This window comes from Eleutherodactylus coqui, chromosome 1, assembly GCF_035609145.1.
Source record: "Eleutherodactylus coqui strain aEleCoq1 chromosome 1, aEleCoq1.hap1, whole genome shotgun sequence".
Taxonomy (NCBI): Eukaryota; Metazoa; Chordata; class Amphibia; order Anura; family Eleutherodactylidae; genus Eleutherodactylus; species Eleutherodactylus coqui.
In genome coordinates, this window is record NC_089837.1 from 34,024,827 (window position 1) to 34,044,590 (window position 19,764).

Here is a 19,764-nt window from a genome sequence, read left to right on the forward strand (position 1 = left end):
CCCCAGTAGTAATAGTGACCCCCATAGTGGCCCCTGTAGTAATAGTGACCCCTGTCAGTAGCCCTAGTAGTAATAATGATCCCCATTAGTAGTCCCAGTCCCCCATAGTAGACCCCCAGCCACCTGACAAGCGGTGCCGCTGCTTTAATCAGTGTTATGTAGACTTTGGGGAAGAGGTCAGCGGATGCACTGAGTACAGCTCTGGTAGCACGGAGGCACGGTGTAGCTACTATCAGAGGCGTAACATGAAGCTTCTGGGCCCCAATGAAAAACCTGTAACAGGGCCCTGAACTATAATGCTTTAGTCATAGTACTGGGCTCCCTATATGGAGAAGAGAGGCCTTATGGGCCCCCCAAGGCTCCTGGGCCCGGGTGCAACCGCATCCCCTGCATCCTCTATAGTTACGCCCCTGGTTACTATTATACAGGGTGGGCAACGGGGAAGTAGGCCGCACCACACTATTATGAAAGCCATCTAAAAGAAATCTGTCTTTTGTTGCCCCCAGCAACCAATCACAGCGCAGCTTTCATGTTACCTCAGCGGTATAATATATAACAACCAATCACAGCGTAGCTTTCATGTTACCTCAGCGGTATAATATATAACAACCAATCACAGCGCAGCATTCATGTTACCTCAGCAGTATAAGAAATGAAAGCTGTGCTGTGATTGGTTGCTAGGGGCAACAAGGACATATTTTCTGTCAGACAGCTTTCATAATAGTGCGGTGCGGCCTACTTCTCCATGGCCCCCTGTATAATGGAGGATCTGTTTCAGTGGGCCGACGACCAGTCCTGTTCAGGGTATTGCACTGTCAGCGACTGCCAACTATGCAGACTTCGCAGTAATGGCCGCTCAGCCTGAGCTGCATCTCCTTGTCGTGTTTCGCCTCACGAGTGGGCAGCCATGCCGAGGAACGAGGAGATATCCGCAGCTCTGTATTGTTTCCGGATTTCTCCGCGCAGCACGTTCCATGTGTCTGTTCACATCATTTTTAGAACATCTGTTGTCATGGAAACTCAGGAGCAGCCATTAAAAATAGCCGCTTCCTGTAATAGTTCTTTCCAGTCAGGTTATAAAAATATAAACAGCGCTTTTTCTTTTTTTTTTTTTTACTTGTGAGAACCTCATTTTTTTCGCTTCTCTCATAAACATAACGCCCCGAGGTCGTCGGGTCCCATGCACTCTCAGCGCAGCTGAGCGCAATTACAGGAGGCCGTCACATTTACGTTTTTTTAAACATTTCTGGTTCTCCTATCATTACAGTCCATCGGTGTCACGCGTTTGTGATTTAGCGAATAATTGGCAAATCTACTCGCCTGTTGTACTCTGTGGGAGAGCGGATACTGGGGCCGATGAATTGGCGAACCACTGATCGTCCGTGAAACTATACTACACTTTTGAGTATGCTGGTGCAAATGTAGAGGAGGACGTTGTCCGTAGCAACCGTATAAGGAGGCGCAGTCTGCGGGGAAAATCTGCGCTAAAAACTGACGTGCGACGGATTTAAAATCCGCACCGCAAGTGCGAATGAGAGTCTTATCCACAGTGACGCTACTATACGCCGCGCAGAAACTAATCAGCATATATGCTAAATGTGAACACACCCCGAGGCCCTGTATACACCTGGGAGGGGGGATTCCACACCAAATTCTGCATCAGAATCCGCGCCATTTTGGCATCTCTTTGACTTTAATGATAATGCATGCCATAGTTCATACGGTGCGGACGCTTCCATGTGAAATGCGCATGCGCTAGTTCTTTGGTCTGTGGATGATTACAAACCCAATATTAGGGCGGCGTCACACGAGCGCATTTGTGGCCGCAAAATCAGCGCTCGCAATGTGCAGCAAATAGACCGGTGCGCATTTCGACCACGGGGAAAAAAAACTCGCCGTGCTCTATTTTCGGGTACAATTGCGCACCGAAGGCTGCCCAAAATCGTGCATGGAACTGCGCAATTTTATGGAGCTAAACAATACCACCTGGGCCTACTAGGCCAGCTGAGCCACCTGCCGATACAGCTGACCCACCTACTCAGACATGGCGCTGCTGGGACAGCGCCAATGTGAGCAGTCCCAGCAGCACAATAAAATACAGTAAAATGCACGGATACTGGCGCGACAGCCTGCGATCGTACGACTTAGCGAGCGTGCATGCGCTGAAGCCCGTGTGAGGCTGCCATTAGAGCTCCTTCACACAAGTGATTTGCGCGTGCCTCAGTGCTGCGTTCTTGTAGAACGAACTTAGTTTTTTTGTGCGCTTTTTACTGTACTTTTTCCACCCACTGGGCATGTTCATTTTTGCGGAGCACATAAGACGGAACTACGCCTTTTCCAGGGGTACTACACAGCGAATCGCGAATCTCTTTGCGTCTTGCGCCGGTATTTGCTCATCCCCATTGACTTCTATGGGGACCTTTGGTATGCAAATGCACAGAAAAGTAGAGCGTGCTGCGTTTTGTTTTTTGGGGAGACCAAAATGCGTGCGCAAAATGCGGAAATGTGAACGAACTATTGAAATCAACAAGTACTATTCTCTGCGTATTTTACGTGCGCAAATACGTCCGTGTGTAGAAGACATGGGGGCTTCTTCACAGGCGTTTGTAAACCATCCGCGTTTGTCCGTCTTTACAAACGATTTTCCTGCAATTTTCATGCGCACTTTCAGCGATTTTTGCGCGTGATTTTTTTTCTATGGTGTGAAGTTCTCTTTTTTTTTCATCTATAGTTTCCATGGTTAACTGCGTTAAAATGGGATCACGTTCGCATCACGTGAGTGTAATCCGATTTTTGAAACGCAGCCATAGACTTGTATGCGCGATTTTAGTCTAAAAAGTTTCCAAAATAGGCCATGCAGCGATTATTATTTTTTTTTCTCAGATCATTCATCCGAATGGAACAATTACGAGTGTAGCTTGATTTCCGTGCGACTTCAGATCCACTTCAGTGGCCGAATATTCTGTCCTGTGTGAAGGTCCCTGAGGCGGCATTCACATTTGCAGCCTCATCGGTCATAGAAAGCTGAAGACTGTAGAAGTTTCTTATCGGAGAGCGTTGTGGGCATGCTCTATAACCAGTACAGGGAGGAGGAGGAGGTGAGCTGTGCCATCACCTATTATGAATGTTGGATCCTGTCTCTCTGCCTGAGAGGATAATGAGGTTACTGAGACTTTTCTCTACAGAACAGGAATTATCAGACTATTATCGGGCTTTGTGGTTCAGGGTGAGAACTGCAGGATTTCAGGATTTTTTTTAAAATACAGAAAATGAAAGAAAATTAGGAAGAACATCACAGAAATATATTTTTTGAATATGTTTAACATAAAGATTTAATTTAAAGGGGACCTCCCAGGAGATTTATTGTGCCTCATCCACAGACAGCATAAAATCCCAACAGGCACTCATATTGCAGTTGTCTGTGTTTCAATCGGAGCTGTGTATGCTGGTATTATTTATGTACTGTATGCTGGTATTATTTATGTACTGTATGCTGGTATTATTTGAGCACTGCATGATAGTATTATTTATGTACTGTATGGTGGTATTATTTGAGCCCTGTGTCACGGCAGAAATCCGCGGTGTTTCCCTGCAGCTATTAGGTTCTATTGAACCTACCATATATACTGGAGTATTAGCCAACCCGAGTATAAGCCGAGTCAGTAAGTTTTTTACTGGGTAAAAAAAAAACCTCCATACTCACCTCCCAGCCGGCATGTGTGTATGTCCGGCGGCGGTGCGGCAAGCTGCTAGAATCCTCCACGCTGTCCTCTCTGCTTGGCTCTGTCATTCTCCGCTGTCAGCGCTGTGATAGGCTGTAAATGATCAATCACAGCCAGCGCTCGATCCAATCACAGCACTTCCTTTCACAGCGCTGATGGCGAGGGATTTGAAAGCCGAGCGGGAAGATGACAGCGGGAAAAATTCTAAAGCAGCTTGCTGGGAGGTGAGTATGGAGGTTTTTTTTTTTTTTAACCCTTCCCTGACTCGAGTATAAGCCAACGGGGCTTTTTCAGCACACAAAATGGGCTGAAAAACTCGGCTTATACTTGAGTATATACGGTAATAGCTCAATGTTTACGCTGCGGAATTCCGCAGCGTGAAATAAACCATTGTAGTCAATGGAAGCCGGCCGTCACGCTATGCTTTCGCTGTAGCACAGCGGAAGTATCCTGTGAATTCGCGGCCCAGCCCACCGCTGGCCACGTCATCTGACACTGCCGTCACGTGATGCGTTGTACTGCGCATGCGCACCGGCCCTACATGTGGGATGCGTATGGAGGATCCAGAGTGATAAGTATGGGGGTTTTGGGGGAGTGCCGTGGTGGAATCCGCTGCGATATTCCGCTGGCGGAGTCCGTCACGTCCACTGTCTGATGTCTTCAGAAAATCTGATTGAAGGCTGTACAGCTCCGATGTCGGAAGACGTCCGTCAGGCTATTCTTACTGTATATTACTGGCCGCTCTGTTGTCGAGGGCATCTCCAGCATGATCCATACTGCAGTACTGGCTCTAGCCAGCAGATGGTGCCATTGTATAATGGCAGAAAGAGAAAGTCCCCCTAGGAAACCCTGAATCCAAAATTGGATTGCAAAGGGTTAAAAAAAAATTCAATACTTACCTATTCCTCCCCTGTCAGCCTTCTTACCATATCTTCTCCTCGCCGATCTTCTCCTGGCTCCTGCAGTTCCCTAGGTCACCTCAGCACAAGCCGGACAGGTTCCTCTGCTTCTGGTGATGAAGTATCCATTGCCGGCATTCTCCTTCCTGCAGGGCAGTGTACCCGGCCACTAGTGACGTAGCATTCACTGCCTAGCAGGGATTGCCGAGCTATTGCTGAGACTGCAAAACAGCGCAGTGAGACAGCGTGCAGTCTCAGCAATCGTTCAGCATTCTTTGCTAGGCAGTGAACGTTACATCACTGGCCTATCGGGAGGAGAATGCAGAGAATGGACACTCCATAACAGGAAGAAGAGGATCCAGCTGGCTGGAGGTGACGTGACCGGGGGACTGCAAGAGCCAGGAGAAGATTGGCGGGGAGAAGATGCAGTAAGAAGACTGATGGGGAAAGAATAGGTAAGCATTCTTTTTTTTAATGACTGAGCCCCTTTAAGGTATTATGAGATTACTGTAATGAGGAATTGTTTATACACTGTATGGTGGTATCATTTGAGCACTGCATCATGGTATTAATTAGGCACTGTATGGTAGCATTATTTGAGGCCTTTGTGGTAGTATTCATTGAACAGTGTATGGTGGTATTATTTGTGCCCTGTATTCTGGAATTATTTGAGCCCTGTGTAGTGATATTTTTTGAACAGCCTATGGAGATATAATTTGAGCAGTGTGTGATAGTATTATTTGTGCATTATGGTATTATTTAGGCAATGTATGTTGTGTTATTTGAGACATATGGTGATATTATTCGAGCACTTCATGATAGTGTAGTGATATTATTTATGCACTGTATGCTGGTATTATTTGAGCACTACATGATAATATTATTTATGCACTACATAGTGGTATGATTTGGCCCTTGCATGGTGTTAATATTTGAGCACTGTATAATTGTATTATTTATGTAGTGGTTGTAGTGGTAGTGGCCGGGTGTAGTGGTAGTATTTGAGCCGTGTGCAGTGGTATAATTTGAGCCGTGTGTAGTGGTTTTATTTCAGCCGGGTGTAGTGGTATTACTTGAGCCGGATGTTGTGGTAGTATTTGAGCCAGGTGTGCTGTTATTATTTGAACTGTGTGTAGAGGTATTATTTGAGACGGGTGTGGTGGTAGTATTTGAGTCGTGAGTAGTGGTATTATTTGAGCCGTGTGTAGTGGCAGTATTTGAGCCAGGTGTGGTGTTATTATTTGAGCCATGTGTAGTGGTAGTATTTGAGCCGTGAGTAGTGGTATTATTTGAGCCGTGTATAGTGACAGTATTTGAGCCAGGTGTGGTGGTATTATTTGAGCCGGGTGTGGTGTTATTATTTGAGCCGTGTGTAGTGGTATTATTTGAGCCGTGTGTAGTGGTAATATTTGAGCCAGGTGTGGTGTTATTATTTGAGCTGTGTGTAGTGGTAGTAGTTGAGCCAGGTGTGGTGGTATTATTTGAGACGGGTGTAGTGGTATTATCTGAGCCGGATGTGGTGGTATTATTTGAGCCGTGTGTAGGGGTATTATTTGAGCCGGGTGTGGTGGTATTATCTGAGCCGGATGTGGTGGTATTATTTGAGCTGTGTGTAGTGGTATTATTTGAGCCGGGTGTGGTGGTATTATCTGAGTCGGATGTGGTGGTATTATTTGAGCTGTGTGTAGTTGTATTATTTGAGCCGTGTGTAGTGGTATTATCTGAGCCAGATGTGGTGGTATTATTTGAGCCGTGTGTAGTTGTATTATTTGAGCCGTGTGTAGTGGTATTATCTGAGCCAGATGTGGTGGTATTATTTGAGCCGTGTGTAGTTGTATTATTTGAGCCGTGTGCAGTGGTATTATCTGAGCCAGATGTGGTGTTATTATTTGAGCCGTGTGTAGTTGTATTATTTGAGCCGGGTGTGGTGGTATTATTTGAGCCGGGTGTAGTGGTATTATCTGAGCCATGTGTAATGGTATTATTTGAGCCGTGTGTAGTGGTATTATTTGAGCCAGGTGTGGTGGTATTATCTGAGCCATGTGTAATGGTATTATTTGAGCCGGATGTAGTGGTATTATTTGAGCCGTGTGTAGTGGTATTATTTGAGCCGTGTGCAGTGGTATTATCTGAGCCGGATGTGGTGGTATTATTTGAGCTGTGTGTAGTTGTATTATTTGAGCCGGGTGTGGTGGTATTATTTGAGCCGGGTGTAGTGGTATTATCTGAGCCATGTGTAATGGTATTATTTGAGCCGTGTGTAGTGGTATTATTTGAGCCAGGTGTGGTGGTATTATCTGAGCCATGTGTAATGGTATTATTTGAGCCGGATGTAGTGGTATTATTTGAGCCGTGTGTAGTGGTATTATTTGAGCTGTGTGTAGTGGTATTATTTGAGCCGGGTGTGGTGGTATTATTTATGCACGGGATGATGGCATTTTTTGAACCCTGTGTGGCCGTTGTGCAGTGTATTATTATTGCAGTGTATGGAGGTGGAGGCTTCCTATACTTTTGCTATTTAGACACTCATATGACGTGCCATTTGGTGCTTCTGGTAAATTCGTACACTGTGTGCAAGTACACCGTAGGGCGGGGGCGCCAGCAGAAAGTACAGCGCAGGGCATCTGTAAGGTCACCCCTGTGTGTAACATGTTCTTCTAAGATCAACATATAAACAGTAACGTTATTCTTCTTTTTGACTTCAGAGGTTCATGTTCCGGATTCTGTTTTTATAATATTCTACTAAGGAAAAACATAATAGATGATTATCTGCGATTTCCAGGAACGCGGAGATTGCAGCGGAATAAAAAATGAGGCCAACGGAGGGAGAATCTACTGCGGGGAAATATATAGTCAGCGAATGAGACATACTGCACCTTTATAATAATGTATATAATAATGCATCACGTAGGGAACGGTGCCTGGACACTCAACGGCCACTTTATTAGAGACCCCATCTAGTAGCACGTTGGACTCCTTTAGACTTCAGAAATACAGTAATTCATCCTAGGGGCGGCTCACTGTATACCGTGTTATTATTCAGTTCAGTGTATGAACAGTATACAGCGAGCACTTCAGCTCCCCCTAGTGATGACTTCAGGCAGCCAGGATTTTATCATTCACCTCTATGGCTATGCTGGCAATGCTGTGTGCATGGACTTGTAGATATAGCTGCTTCTGGAACAGCTGAACTATTATTACACCCAGCTAATTCTCTAGTGACATCTCATCCCCCCCTTTAGGTCTTTTTCTTATTTTTATTTTTCCCTTCTTTTTTCTTCATTTTCCTCCTTTTTTATTTTTTATTTTCAATAATTTTTACTGGGTTTTATAATAAACAAAGAATCACAGAAATGAGACATATTTGTTGGGTTAGAATACAATCTCTGTGCTGTGACATAAACATTTTAACCCTACGATGCGCTGCTGAATAGTTTTAGCGCTAATGTTCCTTCTTACAAAAGAAAAAAAATAGTTTCCAGGTTATTGCAGCGCGTCACTTGAGGATTCCTCTTCCTTCTCTTTTTTTTCTTTTTCCTTCATTTTTCTTCTTTCTGCTCCTTTTTCCTTATTTTTCTTTCTTATTTTCCTCTGTTTTTCTTCATTTTTCTCCTTTATTTCTTCCTTTCCCTTATTTTATTTACCTGCCTTCTTTTTTCCTTCTTTTCACTCCTTTTCCCTTATTTTTTTCTTATTTTCCCTTTTTCCCCCTAATTTTGCTCCTCTTTTTCCTTATTTTTTCTTCCTTTTCCTTGGTTATCTTTTTTCCTAATTTTTTTCATTAGCTTGGCCTTAAAGGAAATTTGTCATGACCTTTGAGCCCCATAAACTACTTTTTGGGTCTCACAGGTGTCCCCATGAAGTCGGCATGTGCACCCAGTGCGACTCTTTTCAGGTTTGTGCGCTCTCTCATATTGATGATCTCCTAGGTGACCTAATGGCAGGCTCACAGGAGCGTGTGGTAAAACGCCGCGCATACACTGCATGGTTTTACTGCGGTGTGGGCCTGCGTATGGCAGCGATTTTTGCCTGCGCATCACATCTCACACACGCTGCCGTGCGCAGGCTCCTTGGTTTTTTTTTTTACATTTCCCGCTCTTTCGCTCAGCGATATTGCATATAAACAGCGCACATACGCCATGTAATTGCATACGTGCAGCATTTTTATGCACCCATAGAAAATAATAGTGTTTTATCGCGTGTAATACATGATAAAATAGAACACGCTGCGGTCTTTTTCATTCACGTTTTATGCGCAACGCAAAAGCGCAGCAGCGAGAATCAATGGATTTGAACTGCCTCGATTCACCATGTATTATGCGCACATACATCGCACGTGTGATACGCCATTCAAGTACGCTGGAGTGAGCCTGGCCTAAGAGTGTTATATGGGGCTTTTATGTCATTGACCAGTGTTAGGGGATTGGGGACGTTCTGCTGCAGTTTGAAGTAATGCGGACCGAACCAAACTTTTTGCCAAACTTCAGTGAATCGGCCGAATGCAAGTTTTTACAAGTGTGCTTATCATAGAGTTATGCCGCAGCCAAAATCTGCGCGATTATGGTGCGAATTTCCATTGAAAGGAACGGGATGCGGACTTGCTGCGGAATTACCTTAGATTCCGCGCAAAAATCTGCCCTACAATTCTGCCCTGTGAACAAACCCTCCCGGCTTCGTCACTGAGGGGATACGCAACGTGAACACACCGGATCTCATTTACCAGTAAGCGCCAATGTCCACGGGTGTTTATTCACTGTGTATTACGTGTGCGTGACACGCAGGGAATAGAGGCAATGGCAGTCAATGGACCTTCCGTGTTCCATTTACACCAGCATATGGACACTGCGTGTCGATACGCGCATGAAAAAAAAAGTCGCGTGCTCTATTTTACCGCGTAATACGCGCGTACAGCCCCCATTGAACTCTATGGATGCGTGTGCATACGCAGAGCTTACACAACCCACTGCGTAAGCCAGTGAAACGCTTGTCGCCTAGCAAAACGCTAATTAATCCCTCTATAGGCTTATTTCCCAGCCTGCTTTTTCTTTCACGCGTGTATGGGAACGCAGTTATATCCGCAGCCGTACCCGCGCAAAAAAAAACCCGCACACACACTCAAAAGCAGGAAAATACACGAGAAATACGCAGGCTTTGCTATGCAGCAGCTTACGCATACGCCTGTGGACATGAGCCCGAAGTCCTGCTTACACAACCGTACGTGTACTGCGTAGTACGAGGGCTCCGCACGCTCGTGAGGTACGTGGCAATTACATCGCCTTATGCCGTTCACTCACATTAGAGTGTCGGTATTGCGTAATTCGCGAGCGCAAAAAAGAACGCAGTGAACACGGCTGCTAAGGCGGGTCTTTACGCACCCGTAGACTTTAACGGGCGGTTTTGGTCTGTAAATACGTACCGAGTAGGACATGCTGCGATTTTATTTTATTTTAATGTAATGGCGCCATGTGCTGCCCGTAATCAGCCAGGTAAAAATACGGACAAAAAATACGCCTCTGCGAATGGTCCTTAATAGTGCCAGCCGGGCTGCATCTATTAAAGGGATTATACCACTATATCAAATGATCCCCTATGTACAAGACAGGGGACAACTTGCTGATCGGTGGGGGTCTCAGTGGTGAGACCCCCCCAATGGTCCCGGGATGGGACTCCCACGTGCCGCTCTCCTATCACTGCGGGGGGCGCAGTGATGTCACTCTGAATGGAGAGCTGGCCGAACTGAGGTCAGGGTCAGCGGTTCAGTCCTTGCCGTATAGCAACCAGTAAGAGGAAGGCGCCTCTGGAAGCGTCCGCCGGTCTGATGCTCGGAGCAGGCTATAAATGTACTTTGCTATCAGCGCTCCTCCGCCCGTCTATGTTATACCCCTCGTTCCGCTCAGCACTTCATGGAAAACCAGGCGCTTACTATTTTAAGACTGAGCTGGGAAATAGGATTAACCTCGGTAACGTTCTCTGAAGTGTAAATATCTCATTATGGCTGTGCAGCTCAAAAAATACCCTTCATCTGGGGCAAGTGGAGCAATTCTCCCTCACTCTTCACAGGCTTTCGTTTTTAAAGGGTCCCTCTTGCAAAACCACATTTTTCCCCATGACTTCTCCCCTTACTTGATTGCCTGTCACACTCTGGAGGTCGCCTCTGTTTATTGCAGTCACTTCCATGCAGTGCAGCCTCCTGTCTGCTGCTTATCAGGCAACATGGTGAAAATGTTGCTTTCACTTTCACATCAATCCCATGATGCAGCAGCACAGCATTAGGTAGAGGCTGTACCATCTCTGCCTGCTGGGGGAACAGTTTAATTATCATTACCTTTTATATTCACCTAAATAAACTACAGCCCATAAGTATACAGTCAGGAGGATGAGCTGTGATCTCCTCTGGTATACCTGTGTGACAGGAGTTGTGTGATCATCATCAGTAACTGTGACAGGAGTGCCCGTGCCCCCCTCTAGGCAGCTTCTGTGGTAGGTGCATTGAACAACATCACACGGAATCAGAAACTGACTAGTAACTGAACACATAACCCCAAGTACATCTGAGCTGATCAGAACTGAGATCACATGACCATCTGAGGAGAATGAGGCTAGAAGTTTCAAATAGAAAGGAATAACTAACCGAGGTAGCCCTTTAATTCTGGGGTTATTTAGGTGCTGGTATTTGGGCCTTCTGTATGTGCTGGTAGTACACTATGTGATCACTCTTTGGTAGGCACCACATGCAGTGATTTTGGACACTGTATGGCACTGGTATATAGTACTTCCTAGTTTTGTCCACAGTTATGGCACTATTATATGTTGTCTGTTGACTTCATGACCACTTTTAGGACTGTGCAGCCTGGTCCCACATTGTACATCAGTTGCTCCTGCTGAAGGGGGCACCATAATTGGCATTTGAGTCTCTTTTCAACCAAAAATATTGATACTAATCATATAGCAGTTTTAGGCGGGCCTGCAGACGGCCGGGTCGGATCCGGCTGTGAGAATTCTCGCAGTGGGACCCGACCCCAGCGCCTGCAGAGAGCAGCGCGGACACTCACCTCTCCTGCGGCCCCGGCTCTTTCATGTGCCGGCTGCCGGGCAGCCGATGCATGCGCAGAGCGGAGCCGGCGGCCGGTGAGTGACGTTTCTGTGCGGGGCTCTGCAAGCCCCACACAGAAATAAGGCAATCTGCGGCTTGTTTGCAATATGTAGTACAGTACACAACATTGGGGTCACCATATTGGCATCATCCAACTGCAGGTCAGTCCTGAATGGCACTTTTATGTATCTCTATATATTATTCATACTGCATGGCACTGCTATAGATTTGTGTGAGCAGTGTATGACAGTTTTATGTTTGCACTGTATGGCAGTATTATGTGGACACTGTTCACAATGACATATAGACACTATATGACACTATTACGTATATTCCTAGTGTGACCCAGCTATGTATCACTATAGAACAGTATGATGTGGGCACTATATGGCACTGTATGGCAGTATTATGTACTATATGGCAGTGCTATGTAAGTACTATCTATGGTACTGTTATAATCGCACTGGGTGGATCCCGAGCTGCAGAACTAATAGTCATGCTGGGAAGATCCAATTGAAATCAGTGGGGCATCGCCCAGGAATTGGGACAGTTTTCAGTGCAGAACACGGTGAGCCGCGGGTTCAGCGCATTAGGAACGATATAGGTAAATTCTCCGCCAAAGTAATTCCATCCTGTATACACAACGCGAATCCTGCCTAATCCTGACCTACAAAACCAAATCCCACAAGAATGCCAGGAATCCTGCCTATTACCAGAAGAGGAGAGGCAGATGTGGGCGCCCGCCGGGAATAGGGTGCAACTGTAGGCATTACACTCATATACCAGTTCACCATGTTAGGCATGTAATGATGTCATAGTACGGCGATGCCCATAACCTGACCAATCCGTTACATGAGACAGAGGATGTAAGAAAGGATCTACAACAGGCATCGGGACATGAGAAAGTCAGGAAAATACTATTGATGCCTATGGGGGAATGTAGTGGGGATGCTCTGTGCAAGGGTCACTGTGCAGGAAAAGGGAGGAGGTGGTGGTGAGCTGTGCTGGAGTACAGCTCTGGAGTAATATAATGCACGTAAACAGTGACTGCACCAGCAGAATAGTGAGTGCAGCTCTGGAGTATAATACAGGATGGAACTCAGGAGCAGTACAGGATAAGTAATATATGTACACAGTGACTCCACCAGCAGAATAGTGAGTGCAGCTCTGGGGTAATATAATGCATGTAAACAGTGACTCCACCTGCAGAATAGTGAGTGCAGCTCCGGGGTATAATACAAGATGTAACTCAGGATCAGTACAGGATAAGTAATGTATCTACACAGTGACTCCAGCAGAATAGTGAGTGCAGCTCTGGCGTATAATACTGGATGTAACTCAAGATCAGTACAGGATAAGTAATGTATGTACACAGTGACTCCACCAGCAGAATAGTGAGTGCAGCTCTGGAGTATAATACAGGATGTAAGTCAGGATCAGTACAGGATAAGTAATGTATGTACACAGTGATTCCGCCAGTAGAATAGTGAGTGCAGCTCTGGAGTATAATACAGGATGTAACTCAGGATCAGTACAGGATAAGTAATGTATGTACACAGTGACTCCACCAGCAGAATAGTGAGTGCAGCTCTGGAGTATAATACAGCATGTAACTCAGGATCAATACAGGATAAGTAATGTATGTACACAGTGACTTCACTGGCAGAATGGTGAATGCAGCTCTGGAGTGTAATACAGGATGGAACTCAGGAGCAGTACAGGATAAGTAATTTATATACACAGTGACTCCACCAGCAGAATAGTGAGTGCAGCTCTGGAGTATAATACTGGATGTAACTCAGGATCAGTACAGGATAAGTAATGTATGTACACAGTAACTCCAACAGAATAGTGAGTGCAGCTGTGAAGTATAATACAGGATGTAACTCAGGATCAGTACAGGATAAGTAATGTGTGTACACAGTGACTCCACCAGCAGAATAGTGAGTGCAGCTCTGGAGTATAATACAGGATGTAACTCAGGATCAGTACAGGATAAGTAATGTATGTACACAGTGACTCCACCAGCAGAATAGTGAGTACAGCTCTGGAGTATAATCCAAGATGTAACTCAGAATCAGTACAGGATAAGTCATGTCTGTACACAGTGACTCCACCAACAGAATAGTGAGTGCAGCTCTGGAGTATAAGACTGGATGTAACTCAAGAGCAGTACAGGATAAGTAATGTATATACACAGTGACTCCACCAGCAGAATAGTGAGTACAGCTCTGGAGTATAATACATGATGTAACTCAGGATCAGTATAGGATAAGTAATGTATGTACACAGTGACTCCACCAGCAGAATAGTGAGTGCAGCTCTGGAGTATAATACAGGAGGATGTAACTCAGGAGCAGTACATGATAAGTAATGTATGTACACAGTGACTCCACTAGCAGAATATTGAGTGCAGCTCTGGGGTATAATACTGGATGTAACTCAGGATCAGTACAGGATAAGTAATGTATATACACAGTGACTCCAGCAGAATAGTGAGTGCAGCTCTGAAGTATAATACAGGATGTAACTCAGGATCAGTACAGGATACGTAATGTATGTACACAGTGACTCCACCAGCAGAATAGTGAGTACAGCTCTGGAGTATAATCCAGGATGTAACTCAGGATCAATACAGGAGAAGTAATGTATATACACAGTGACTCCACCAGTAGAATAGTGAGTGCAGCTCTGGGGTATAATACTGGATGTAATTCAGGATCAGTACAGGATAAGTAATGTATGTACACAGTGACTCCACCAGCAGAATAGTGAGTGCAGCTCTGGAGTATAATACAGGATGTAACGCAGGATCAGTACAGGATAAGTAATGTATGTACACAGTGACTCCACCAGCAGAATAGTGACTGCAGCTCTGGAGTACAATACAGCATGTAACTCAGAATCAGTACAGGATAAGTAATGTATGTACACAGTGACTCCACCAACAGAATAGTGAGTGCAGCTCTGGAGTATAAGACTGGATGTAACTCAAGAGCAGTACAGGATAAGTAATGTATATACACAGTGACTCCACCAGCAGAATAGTGAGTACAGCTCTGGAGTATAATACATGATGTAACTCAGGATCAGTATAGGATAAGTAATGTATGTACACAGTGACTCCACCAGCAGAATAGTGAGTGCAGCTCTGGAGTATAATACAGGATGTAACTCAGGATCAGTATAGGATAAGTAATGTACGTACACAGTGACTCCAGCAGAATAGTGAGTGCAGCTCTGGGGTATAATACAGAATGTAACTCAGGAAGATGTATCTACATTGTAATGCTGAACAGATGTTGGTAAGAAAATTAGTAATTTCTTTTGTTTGTCTCCCAAGGTCTTGTCCAATATAGCCATCTACCTGTGTACAATCACTGTTGGTATCATGTCCTATTACATGGCGGACCGGAAGCATCGGAAGGCCTTTCTTGAAGCCCGTCAATCTCTGGAGGTCAAACTCAATCTGGAAGAGCAAAGTCAGCAACAGGTAGGAACTGTTATACCCATACATGGTGCAGGAGCCGGACTGGCCTGGAACCGCTCCTCTCCGGGGCACATTGGGGGCTCCCTGCAGTAATCGCACTTTATTAGCCACATTGTAATGGAAATATCATTATCATTATATACTTTGCATAACTTCTTGCATCATCCTCTAGTCACATCTAAAGTCTGATTGTTACATGGAATCTGTCAGTCATGAGACCCAACAGCTGACCTGTTACTGTGTAATAGTCATATGGACTCCTCCGACTTGTTACAGAACATGTTGTGACCAGATCATAAGACATACATGCACATCAGTAGAATTATAGTGTTTCCCAGGTTGCTCAGTTCTTCTGTTTCCATTCATTTCATGAAAAAAACACCATAAATCCATCTACAGCTTCTATCCGGGCCGGGGACACAATTTCTGTCTGCACTCTGTAACAAAGTTGTCATGCAGTAAGTGCTTGATTATACACTGTCTGTCAAAACCATCGCACCCCCTGAAGAAGTTGTCGTTCTCCTGTAAACCCGTCCTGCAGTTCCATCTCAGGCAGATCTGTAAATGATGGGAGTTGTGGTGATTAGATGGACGCTATTGTCACCGGAGGCCCTAAAAGTGTTTCCCCCCTTGGCCTATAAGAGGCTCTCAAAGGCTCCTTGTGTGCAGTGACCTCTTCTTCCGCTTGTGTAGAGCTTGTTGACCACTAGACGCCTCTACGACGCAGAGAAGAGATGTCACCCCGTTACCAGAGGGGGCGCATTATTGGGATGTGAGAAGCTGGATGGGCGTATTGATGAATTGTCCCCCACCGGCCATTCTGAGCAGACTATTAGGAGGTATTGAGACCAGTGGATGGGGGCACACAAGGGGACCGGGCTCAGGACGCCCCCTACAGACCACCAGTAGAGAAGAGTGTCTGATCGTCTGACAAGCACCAGCAGCTCCGACTATTTTGTTGTCGGCCATTACATGTACGGCCTCTGACCCCCACTGTCGCCCCCATTACATGTACGGCCTCTGACCCCCACTGTTGCCCCCATTACATGTACGGCCTCTGACCCCCACTGTCGCCCCCATTACATGTACGGCCTCTGACGCCCACTTTCACCCCCATTACATGTACAGCCTCTGCCCTCCACCGTCACCCCCATTACATGTACGGCCTCTGACCCCCACTGTCGCCCCCATTACATGTACAGCCTCTGCCCTCCACCGTCCCCCACATTACATGTACGGCCTCTGACCCCCACTGTCGCCCCCATTACATGTACAGCCTCTGCCCTCCACTGTCACCCCCATTACATGTACAGCCTCTGACCCCCACTGTCGCCCCCATTACATGTACAGCCTCTGCCCTCCACCGTCACCCCCATTACATGTACGGCCTCTGACCCCCACTGTCGCCCCCATTACATGTACAGCCTCTGCCCTCCACCGTCCCCCACATTACATGTACGGCCTCTGACCCCCACTGTCGCCCCCATTACATGTACAGCCTCTGCCCTCCACCGTCACCCCCATTATATGTACGGCCTCTGACCCCCACTGTCGCCCCCATTACATGTACAGCCTCTGCCCTCCACCGTCACCCCCATTACATGTACGGCCTCTGACGCTCACTGTCACCCCCATTACATGTACAGCCTCTGCCCTCCACCGTCACCCCATTACATGTACGGCCTCTGACCCCCACTTTCACCCCCATTACATGTACGCCTCTGACCCCCACTGTTGCCCCCATTACATATACGGCCTCTGACCCCCACTGTCGCCCCCATAACATGTACAGCCTCTGCCCTCCACCATCACCCCCATTACATGTACGGCCTCTGACCCCCACCGTTGCCCCCATTACATGTACGGCCTCTGACCCCCACTGTCGCCGCCATAACATGTACAGCCTCTGCCCTCCACCGTCACCCCCATTATATGTACGGCCTCTGACCCCCACTGTCGCCCCCATTACATGTACAGCCTCTGCCCTCCACCGTCACCCCCATTACATGTACGGCCTCTGACGCTCACTGTCACCCCCATTACATGTACAGCCTCTGCCCTCCACCGTCACCCCATTACATGTACGGCCTCTGACCCCCACTGTTGCCCCCATTACATATACGGCCTCTGACCCCCACTTTCACCCCCATTACATGTACGCCTCTGACCCCCACTGTTGCCCCCATTACATGTACAGCCTCTGCCCTCCACCGTCACCCCCATTACATGTACGCCTCTGACCCCCACTGTCGCCCCCATTACATGTACTGCCTCTGCCCTCCACCGTCACCCCCATTACATGTACGGCCTCTGACCCCCACTGTCGCCCCCATTACATGTACAGCCTCTGCCCTCCACCGTCACCCCCATTACATGTACGCCTCTGACCCCCACTGTTGCCCCCATTACATGTACAGCCTCTGCCCTCCACCGTCACCCCCATTACATGTACGCCTCTGACCCCCACTGTCGCCCCCATTACATGTACTGCCTCTGCCCTCCACCGTCGCCCCCATTACATGTACTGCCTCTGCCCTCCACCGTCACCCCCATTACATGTACGGCCTCTGCCCTCCACCGTCACCCCCATTACATGTACGGCCTCTGACCCCCACTGTCGCCCCCATTACATGTACTGCCTCTGCCCTCCACCGTCACCCCCATTACATGTACGGCCTCTGCCCTCCACCGTCACCCCCATTACATGTACGGCCTCTGACCCCCACTGTCTCCCCCATTATATGTACAGCCTCTGCCCTCCACTGTCACCCCCATTATATGTACGTCCTCTGACCCCCACTGTTGCCCCCATTACATGTACAGCCTCTGCCCTCCACCGTCACCCCCATTACATGTACGGCCTCTGACCCCCACCGTCACCCCCATTACATGTACGGCCTCTGCCCTCCACTGTCGCCCCCATTACATGTACTGCCTCTGCCCTCCACCGTCACCCCCATTACATGTACGGCCTCTGCCCTCCACCGTCACCCCCATTACATGTACGGCCTCTGACCCCCACCGTCACCCCCATTACATGTACGGCCTCTGCCCTCCACTGTCGCCCCCATTACATGTACGGCCTCTGACCCCCACTGTCACCCCCATTACATGTACGGCCTCTGCCCTCCACCGTCACCCCCATTACATGTACGGCCTCTGCCCTCCACTGTCGCCCCCATTACATGTACAGCCTCTGACCCCCACCGTTGCCCCCATTACATGTACGGCCTCTGCCCTCCACCGTCACCCCCATTACATGTACGGCCTCTGCCCTCCACCGTCACCCCCATTACATGTACAGCCTCTGCCCTCCACCGTCACCCCCATTACATGTACAGCCTCTGCCCTCCACCGTCACCCCCATTACATGTACGGCCTCTGACCCCCACTGTCACCCCCATTACATGTACAGCCTCTGCCCTCCACCGTCACCCCCATTACATGTACGGCCTCTGACCCCCACCGTCGCCCCCATTACATGTACGGCCTCTGACACCCACCGTCGCCCCCATTACATGTACGGCCTCTGACACCCACCGTCACCCCCATTACATGTACGGCCTCTGACCCCCACTGTCGCCCCCATTACATGTAGGGCTCTGACCCCCACTGTCGCCCCCATTACATGTACAGCCTCTGCCCTCCACCGTCACCCCCATTACATGTACAGCCTCTGCCCTCCACCGTCACCCCCATTACATGTACAGCCTCTGCCCTCCACCGTCACCCCCATTATATGTACGGCCTCTGACCCCCACTGTCGCCCCCATTACATGTACAGCCTCTGCCCTCCACCGTCACCCCCATTACATGTACGGCCTCTGACACCCACTGTCGCCCCCATTACATGTACGGCCTCTGCCCTCCACCGTCGCCCCCATTATATGTACGGCCTCTGACCCCCACTGTCTCCCTCATTACATGTACAGCCTCTGCCCTCCACCGTCACCCCCCATTACATGTACGACCTCTGACCCCCACTGTTGCCCCCATTACATGTACAGCCTCTGACCCCCCACCATCGCCTCAGTTTGCACTAATAAAGATGAAGTGGCAGCATCAAATGGTGCAAAATCGTCAAGTGCGTTTGTTCTCCCATACAGCTTTGGCTTGATACAGACTAGGTTGCTAGTCGAAGCGTTTCCCGCTGTATGGGAGAATAAACGCACTTGACGTTTTTTGCACCATTTGATGCAGCCACTTCATCTTTATTTCTGCAATTCTGGGATGTGATCCGTGTTCCGGTGGCTGCTGCGTCGCAGGTTCCTCCCACCCTTATGGGGATTTAAGGTGTTGCTGTTGTGGATATATTTTTCGTCTCAGTTTGCACTGGTGGTGTGAATGATGAAACTGGACGCTGCGGAGGGGAACTGGGCTGTCTTCCGTGATGAATCTGGGTTTAGTTTGGGCGCTGATGACGTCCGTGTTCATGTCTGGAGACCTGGGGGTTAACGCCTCAATCCTGCCTTTGCCGTGGAGTGGCACACTGCCCCCTGCTGGTGTGATGGTCTGGGGGGATCACATATGATAGTCGGTCCCCCCTAGTAGTGGTACAAG

The 19,764-nt window shown here is 47.8% G+C and overlaps 1 protein-coding gene across 1 annotated transcript in view; it reads left to right on the forward strand.

Moving 5' to 3' along the window:
* Positions 1–19,764, forward strand: part of ADCY3 (adenylate cyclase 3) — a 145,460-nt gene that overhangs the window by 23,626 nt on the left and 102,070 nt on the right. Inside the window, exon 2 of the mRNA XM_066594769.1 lies at positions 15,058–15,207. Coding sequence (XP_066450866.1) covers positions 15,058–15,207 — 150 coding nt within the window. The remainder of the gene's footprint in view (positions 1–15,057; positions 15,208–19,764) is intronic.